Here is an 8,568-nt window from a genome sequence, read left to right as displayed (position 1 = left end):
CAACATGACTGCTCCACACACAGAGCCACAGCCTCAATCATTCAATCATAGAGGGACAAAAAGTTAGAAAAACACTTCTTGAGATCTCACTTGGTTACACAAAAGAGAGAAGTAAAAATGGACAACAGTAAACTCAGGAGATACATGAGGTTGCATGTGATGTTCTGCTGGATTAATGTTCTGCTTAGTTATGAAAACCTTGATCATTTTGAACATTTTTCTGAAGTCTTTTTTAATTCTTCTGAGAACATTAAACATTTATTCCTCCCAAAAATATGATATTTTCCCAAAGTTACAGAAACATCCACTGCAGTGGACTATCTGCACCTCAGCATTCAACATGAAACATTATGAACTTACCGTAGAAATCAATCATTTGTGGTTTATTAGATTACAATTGTAACAACACATCATCAGTAGGATAAAGCTCACCTGTCTCACAACAGTCTCGCAAACATTTGTCTCTTTTTATGGTTTGAAAAACATTCCCACAATTTTTATTTTGACATTTCAACACTATATGTGCATATAATCCTACAATGTTTAGAGCTGAAAAAGAAACCAATGACATTCATTCCTGTGAATTCCACACCTTAAATGGGACCAACAGGAGAAACATTGTGAGTTTCCACACTTCTTTAAGGATGCGAGTTTTTGTCACGATACAAAAACTGGTATTTAGTTTCTGCATCACTGAACATTTCCACGTCCATCACACCTCGGCTGCAGCGAAGCGTTCAAAACTCTCAAACTTCCCCAAAACATTGGTTTCTTTATTCATACAATTTGACAGTCAGGCGAAATAAATTAAAATAGATAATAATACATTTCTGAAATGGTTAAAAAAAAAAAAAAAGAAACAAAGTTGAACTTGTAGGCTGCCTCGCGCAGTTCCGATTCACATGACGTCATTTTATAATCGCTGCTCTCGGGACGTCTCTGCGCGTGCGCACATAGCTTCGGTGAAGGGGGAGAAAAATCCCCCCCGCGGCGTCACGGACCGGTGCAGGAGAGAGAGAGCGAGAGAGAGAGAGAGAGAGAGAGAGAGACTGGACGGGAAGGAAGCAGCGCCGCCGCCTCTTCTGACCCAGCATCTCCTCCAGCCAGCACCGAGCACCGAGCACCGAGCACCGAGCACCGAGCACCGAGCGGCAGCTCCCCGGTACCTCAGCCTGTCCTCCGCAATCCGTTCCCCCCCCCACACCGGCTCTTCCTCCTCAACCATGTCCGTGTCCAGCGACTTTGGGAACCCTTTAAGAAAATTCAAACTCGTCTTTCTGGGGGAGCAAAGTGGTAAGCACGCGCTTTATGATTCACCATCAGATGTGTTTGCCCCCCGGGGCGTGTGTCACTGTCAGCCCGCTGCACCTGCCTCCAGGCGGGCCAGTAAGTTCACGGCGCCTCCGGTCACGTCCTCACGGTTCTTCTGAAGGAGTTGATCGTGGAGACCAACATGCCTCCACTCGGTGGAAATGTGTGGCTTCAGTTTGTAAGAGTGACACGTTGTTTTAACCAGATTATCGCCTGATGGTCTGGTAAGTTTGACTGAAGCGCCAGTGACGTTAGTTTGACATCGGATGTATTCAATCACTGGAGGCTGAGAGAGCGAGGGGGGGGGGGGGGAGAGAGAGATGGGGTGAGAGAGGGAGAGAAAGCGAGAGGGGGAGAGAGAGAGGGAGAGAGAGAGAGGGGGAGAGAGAGAGGGCGAGAGAGAGAGGGGGAGAGAGAGAGGGAGGGAGGGGGAGATGGAGAGAGAGGGGGAGAGAGAGAGGGGAGAGACAGAGAGAGAGAGAGGGGAGAGACAGAGAGAGGGGGAGAGGGAGAGAGAGAGAGAGAGGGAGGGAGGGGGGAGAGAGACAGGGAGGGGGAGAGAGACAGGGAGAGAGAGAGAGGGAGGGAGTGGGGAGAGAGAGAGAGAGGGAGGGAGGGGGGAGAGAGAGAGAGAGAGAGGGAGGGAGGGGGGAGAGAGAGAGAGAGGGAGGGAGGGGGGAGAGAGACAGGGGGAGAGAGAGAGAGAGAGAGAGGGAGGGAGGGGGGAGAGAGAGAGAGAGAGGGAGGGAGGGGGGAGAGAGAGAGAGAGAGGGAGGGAGGGGGGAGAGAGAGAGAGAGAGAGAGAGAGAGGGAGGGAGGGGGGAGAGAGAGAGAGAGAGAGAGAGAGAGAGTGAGCTTGGTTCTGATGCTGCAACTTGCTCATGTCCCTGTCGAGACACACCCAGGTAGCCAGTGTCGATGAGATAACTTGTGTTTGTGGCGTCTGTTCCAGGCTGCATGCTCAGGCTCTCCCACTTTGTTTTTATTTGCATTCTGACCTGCTGCATTAATTGTCAGCCTCATCCATAAAAACAAACCCTGATCTGAGATCACATGGAAACACTCCTCCTCCTCCTCCTCTTTAATTTCATGCTTTTAATAAACATCCCTCTGCCTCCATCCCCATGCTTGTTGCCCACACCCCTCAGACTCACTGTGATGTCATGTTACACTGTTGTTTTGGAGAAGAAGAGCCCTCCGACTGCACATGATCATAATAACAGATTTCTACGATCCTCTGAATAGGACAGAGATGCTTTATGGGAACATTTCAGAGGGCTTGAGAAGCCAAATGAAGCACATTAGTCGTGGGTCAATCTGCCAGTGGGTCATATTGATCATGCAGTATAGTTGAGTCACACATTAAATTGAATAATGGTTCATTTATAGCAGTGGGTCGTAAGCACTATGTAAATAATGGCAAATTCATATTGTCTGTGAGCCAACAAGACGTCATGGAACAGCTCGATAGCGCATCCAGACCTCTCTGAGGAATCCGGAGAATGCACATTGACAGCTGCTCCTGTTCATTAGAACTGGGGCTGAAACTATCATTTGATTCAATACTCTGACTGACAAATGAACGAAAAACCACCAACGATGGTCTCGTGCAAGTATCTACTGAGCTCATGTTGGTCTTTATTATTAAAATCTGATTTATTTCAGTCAAAATAATCAACATGTATTTGTATAGCACATTATAACAGCCTGTAGTTCACCAATAAAATGTAGCAGGCAAAGTGGACTAAAATCTATCGCTCTATATTGGATAAAAAACAAATCCTACAAGTGCAGTAAGAGTTAAAATGTGAACTTTGAATGATGAAATAGACAAGTCAAGCATATCTTTGAGAAGAGCTCGGTCAGACTGATGCACATACAGTATCTGAGGCAGTTTGTTTGGCTGTGAGCAGCGACGGAATGTACGCTAAGATTGTACTGACGATCGTAGATCCTTGTGTTGACGCAAGAGTCAACGCTTTGATGAGTAAGTCATGAATAACTTCAAAAACAAGCACTTGGAGATTAAAGCCTATGTTAAAAGAAACCAGGGAGAGAGTGGAGAGCAGGAGCACTGTCGGGCTGTGGGAGGTTTGTTGGAGCGCCTGCAGGAGGAGCAGGGTCACCTCTGGAGCCTCCCTGCAGGGCTCCCCGGCTCAGACCTGCCCTCTCACCTCCCTGTTTGCAGTTTGCAGACGCCGCACTGATCCATTGTCCTCACCTGTCTGCCTTGCTGTACGTTTTTTAGACGAGCAACAACTGGAAGTTTCTGTGCGTGAAGGTTCTTTGTTCTCGGGGCTCCGGCTAAAAAAATTACTTCTCTGACTGATGCATCTTATAAATAATTTCATGTCTTCCTTAAAAAAAGTGTCTCAGCACGTCCATCATGAGGCTGCAGTCCCTGTGTGTGTGTGTGTGTGTCAATTGCAAGTCAATTTGTTCTGTTAACTGGAGGCCGACGAGTAAAAGTGGTTGTCTCTATTTGTGATGGACTTTGGTGATCCAACTGTCACAACCGTAATGTTTTCATGTTGCATTTTCACATTAGGTGTCAAAGAGGCCCACGTCACATGTGCTACTAAGCGCCGGAGGAAGCGGCTCCGCTAAATGTTGTCATGTTGTCTAGATGTTGCTGGCTCGTATTAACAACTTGAAAATGAATCGGCATTTTTTTTTTGGTGCTTTTTTTTGCTCTTGTTTAGATTTTTACATATGTTTACATATTTTAATTCCTTAATTTTATAAGTTCTGCTCCTTTTCACCTTGAGCTGTTGTAAGTTTGTGTTTCCCCCTGGGGAGGAATGAAGCTCTCTACTCTACATGCTAACGGTGTTGCCAGATATGGCAGTATCCCCCAGTTGGGGATCCATACTCTCTTACTTTTTAACTTTGTTTATTTCATGCATTGGTGTTTTCTTGGTGTGTCCTTCATTACACATATACCGGTAATAGTTTTTTCGGTTTTAACAGGATTTCTACACAGGCTGAGATTTGGGCTGGGTTTTCTTGAGGTGTGTGGATTTTACTTTGTTTTGGCTGGAAACGATGATCAAATCTGGCAACCCTGGTGCTGACCGGTGTGCCATGCGTGAATAATGTTCTCGGTGTGACTTCACGTCGTCTTCTGTGCTCTGGGGCCGGAAAACATCTGGTCCAGTCACGTTGATAGGTCGCCTTTGAAATGATCACGCAAAAAAAATCGGATCCCAGCAAAAAATGTGAATTGAGCCTCAAGACGTGCAGAGTGAACGGAGACAAAGTGGCTCTTTAGAGAAACATCTGAGGTGTCCTGACTGTAGGGAACGCTCAGTTTGCGTCAGCAGACGTCATGTTCCAGCCTTTCCATTCAAAATAGCTTTCAAGACGATGAGACTGGTGTCAAATTACAAGTCAATACTATCTTTAAGTGTTGATAGTTGCTGGTGAAACTGAAGCTGTCCAGTCGCCCAGTAATGTAATTCTCGTGTGAAAAATCCTGAAAGAAATAATGACTGGGTGGCCTCGCACAGGATCATTTAAAGTGATTGTAGCTTATACCCAAAATATAGTCAAAGTAAATTGAGCATAAAATGTTTTAGTTTTTTTAGTTTTTAAAGAAGGAAAGCACAAACAATAATCACTTTGGAAATATTCTTTGGCAAAAACAATAAAGGCTTGATTTTCTCTAAACGTTCAGCTCACTCCAGCACCTTGTACTTCTGGCTACTTTATGTTGCTTCCCTCTAAATGAAATAAATGAGCTGCAGCCGACATGAAGGATATAAACAGGAGGGCGTTATTCGGCTTTTACTCTTGGGCTATTTTATGATATTAAGTGCCAAGCAACAAGCCCTGGGGGATTTGGCTGCACAAACACAATATCTGGGAGTGTGTTGTGTTCACCAGCCCACAGAGCTGGTTCACTGCGACGACATTATCACTTATGGTCAAATACAGCAGATAAAGAGGCGCTCTTCCTTTTTCAGTTAAAATATCACCCTGGATTTATAGAATATAGAATTTTACAATTTTCATCATAGTGGATGAGTGGCATGATTATATTGCACTTTTTAAGCTATTTTCTATGATGCTTGGTGTTCGTTTGAACATTATTAGTTCGTAATATATATTCATCCTCGTCAGCTGGATGAATATCACAGAAGTTACTGACGACAAAGGAAATGTTGTGTACAAGATGACACACTGATTGCATTCGTTGCTAAATAAAAGTTTCTCTATTGGTTCACACTCAAATACAGTAGAAACCAACGGTGCAGCTATCGCCTGTTTAGTTGAATAATCATCTAATATTGAAACCAATATTTGATTGAATGATTGTCAGAAGATAATTATGATATAATGAATGAGGTTTGACTTGCCTGTTATAGGCTTCTGGCAAAATAATTAAATAAAAAATGCCCCACCAAATCCAGTCCGGGAGCTCAGTGTTGGTATGTCTACTTCATATTTAAACTAAAATAAGTTTTCTTTATGAGGAAAAACTATACATACAGGTACAATTACTAAAAGGTTTCATGATGAGCAAAACGCGTATTACACTTACAGCCATCTTTTCCTTCATCTTCACTATAAAATCATGTCAATGATTATTTCTGACCCAAACATTTGTGGTTTCTTAACTGACTCCTCAAGTGAGATGCTTCTGATTGAAAAGGAACCTCTGGCCTTAATCCACAAGACCCGCCATGTGGTGAGGGAACATTGTGACCGGATAAATGTGTAGACTTCAGACTCCATACAGTATAAAAGGGCTACAATAATTGTGTCCTCTCTCTTTGTTCTCAGTCTACCATAGCGTTGTATTTTCTTTGTGGATGTCAGCCACCAGCCACACTTTGGATGAGTTGTGTTTCCTGGTTTTAGAATGTGGGCGGTGGACCGAGCGGCGATGAAAAACACTCTTTTTAAACCTTAAAAATATTGGTTTACATCACTGACTGGCACAAATCCATTTAGGAGACATGTAGCAGTTCAACTAACCCACAGTTTGAATTGTGGAACATTAATGAAAGTAAATGGCTTGAGCAGTCCTGAAAGCACTTTACACTGTTAATCACACATCCAACCTGCAACTCTGCAATAGAGACGGTCACTCTACCGCACTACGTCACCTGCAGGTATACCTGGATTGTGTTTGGAATTTTTTGTTTTGTTCATATTCTATTGTGTAATCTCTAACTTGCATGTTTTTTTTTTGTTAACTATAAATACATTGGTTTATAAATATGGGTCATCCAATCAGAGTAGACCTTTCTGTCCAGTTGAAGTAAGCATCTGTTTTTAAACTTTACCATAAATATTGTGTTGCACTCTGTTGCTTATTGATTGTATTTAGATTATTCTTGTGTACATTAGTAGTTAAAAGAGCCAAATCTTCATAGTGAGCTGAGCCATAAGAACCTCTGCTTCTAAAAGAATCACAATTCCCATTAATAATATACATGGAATGAAGACCATTGACTATTATGCCCCCTATTGTCCTCTTCTTGTCTATGGATTCCAACATTTGTTATGAAAGTCTTTTATGACATTTTTCAGAATTTTTAAATCAAACAATCATATTTAGTGTTTTAGACTTGGCAGCTCTGCTTCACTTGGATTTTAAAAGACATTGATCAGATGTGCTCTGTGCCCTGCTGGTGAAGTCATTTCAAACAGGGACATGCAGACCAGAGATTGTCGTGGTGAATTGGTCCACGCTCGCCGCTTCACAGGGCTGAATGAGTAGTGTTGGCTTGATGTCTATAAATACTAGCTTGCGTATTAGAATTCTTTCAGTGCACTCCACAAACTACACGCGTTTGGATCATGACTTCCATCCTCCTTGATATGAACTGGAAACGTTAAAGATTGCCAATGTTCAGAAGCTCGGAGAGGTGCGAGGCTTTAAATTGAGTCCATGAAGACTGAATGATTTCCTTATTCAACCCCAATAAAGCCTTGTTTATATTGTGTTTATATTGATCACAACCCCTGAATGTCCTCCTCTTAATGAAGACGTTTACCTCTTCATCAGTTTTACACTCCCACCAGGTCACCTGCAGGTCTGTCTATGGTCATGATATGTGCACATTCCTGGGTCTTTAACATTTAGCATGTGTTTGTCCTGTATGGGTGTAAATTAGTTGTAACCAACAATAAAGCTGAGTTATTGAAGAAACTTTCTCAACAGCAAGTTATTCCTCATCATGGGCAATTGTACTTAATGGTGTGATGCATCTTCTTTTCTTGCATTTCACTAAATCTTGTGTTCATCTCTCATTAGTATCTGGCTTTAAACACAGCTATCGACCGGTTTGGAAAGGCAGTGGGATGGGGCGATTCTGTTTGAAGCCTTTTTAATGCTTCACGCACTGTTGAACTGCAGTGTTTTGCGTATTGATCCCATGATACGCAATAAAAGATAGCAGACTCACATCATCACATATTGGTCGTTAAAGAGGTTGAATGATGCTTATTTTGGACGATATTTATATTCTGAAAATCCACTGGAGATGCTGAGTGTTGGGAGGAAGCCAGAGTACTGACCCAGGCACAGGGAAACCATGCAGGCTCCATGTAGTATTTGTCCAGCTATCAAGCCAACTTGGATGTTCCACTGCGAGGCAAGACCCGTGCTACGCTGCTACCATAGAAATATTTCCAAAGTTCACAGTTGAAAAATGTCTTCATGTAGCATCTGCTGCCGCACCTCAGTTTATCCAGTGTTTAAAACGGTCCCCTTAGCTTCTATTATTGATTTTCTCCAGGACTTCCTTCTCTGAAGGTCCGCTTTCTGCAGATGGGCCAGCCTCTGTGAAACCTGTTTCACTGAAATGATGCAATTATTTAGAATTTGACACCAGCTTCATCCTCTTCACACCCGTTGTTCTGCTTGCAGCAGATGACCAAATTGAGTTAAAGGCAATGAGCAGATATCCAATATCGTCATACTTTAAATGTGAAAAATAAGAAAACAGTGTTACCTCCTATACAGTTTTTGTAGTTTAGGCTTTATGGCATTTAATAAGTACTTGTATCGGTACGCGGTATGAGCAAATATCTAAGGGTTACTACTCGTCTTGGTGTCGGCCAATCCCTTAATATTGAGTATGTGTATGCCTGTGTGGAGTTCAGGTGCCTGGAGCGGCGTGACGCTGTTACCAGTGTGAAAGGAGACTTTATTTGTCAGCCATCCAGACAGCAGCAGCGCAGCCTTGTGCTTGATTGACTTGTCTCCAGCGGTGCTGTGCCGCTCTCCAACACGTCTCCTGTAAT

The 8,568-nt window shown here is 43.2% G+C and overlaps 1 protein-coding gene across 2 annotated transcripts in view; it reads left to right on the top strand.

The window, feature by feature from the left end:
• Positions 1–1,223: 1,223 nt before the first annotated feature.
• rab6ba (RAB6B, member RAS oncogene family a) overlaps positions 1,224–8,568 on the top strand; it is a gene marked incomplete at its 5' end in the record, with an annotated part of 72,564 nt that continues 65,219 nt past the window's right edge. For both annotated transcript variants that reach the window (XM_080506924.1, XM_080506923.1), the window contains one exon: positions 1,224–1,293. In XM_080506924.1, the coding sequence (XP_080363050.1) occupies positions 1,224–1,293 (70 nt within the window). The remainder of the gene's footprint in view (positions 1,294–8,568) is intronic.

Source organism: Blennius ocellaris, assembly GCF_963422515.1.
Source record: "Blennius ocellaris genome assembly, chromosome: 12".
Taxonomy (NCBI): Eukaryota; Metazoa; Chordata; class Actinopteri; order Blenniiformes; family Blenniidae; genus Blennius; species Blennius ocellaris.
Note: the sequence above shows the minus strand (reverse complement) of the source record. Positions and strands in the feature narration are given on the sequence as shown.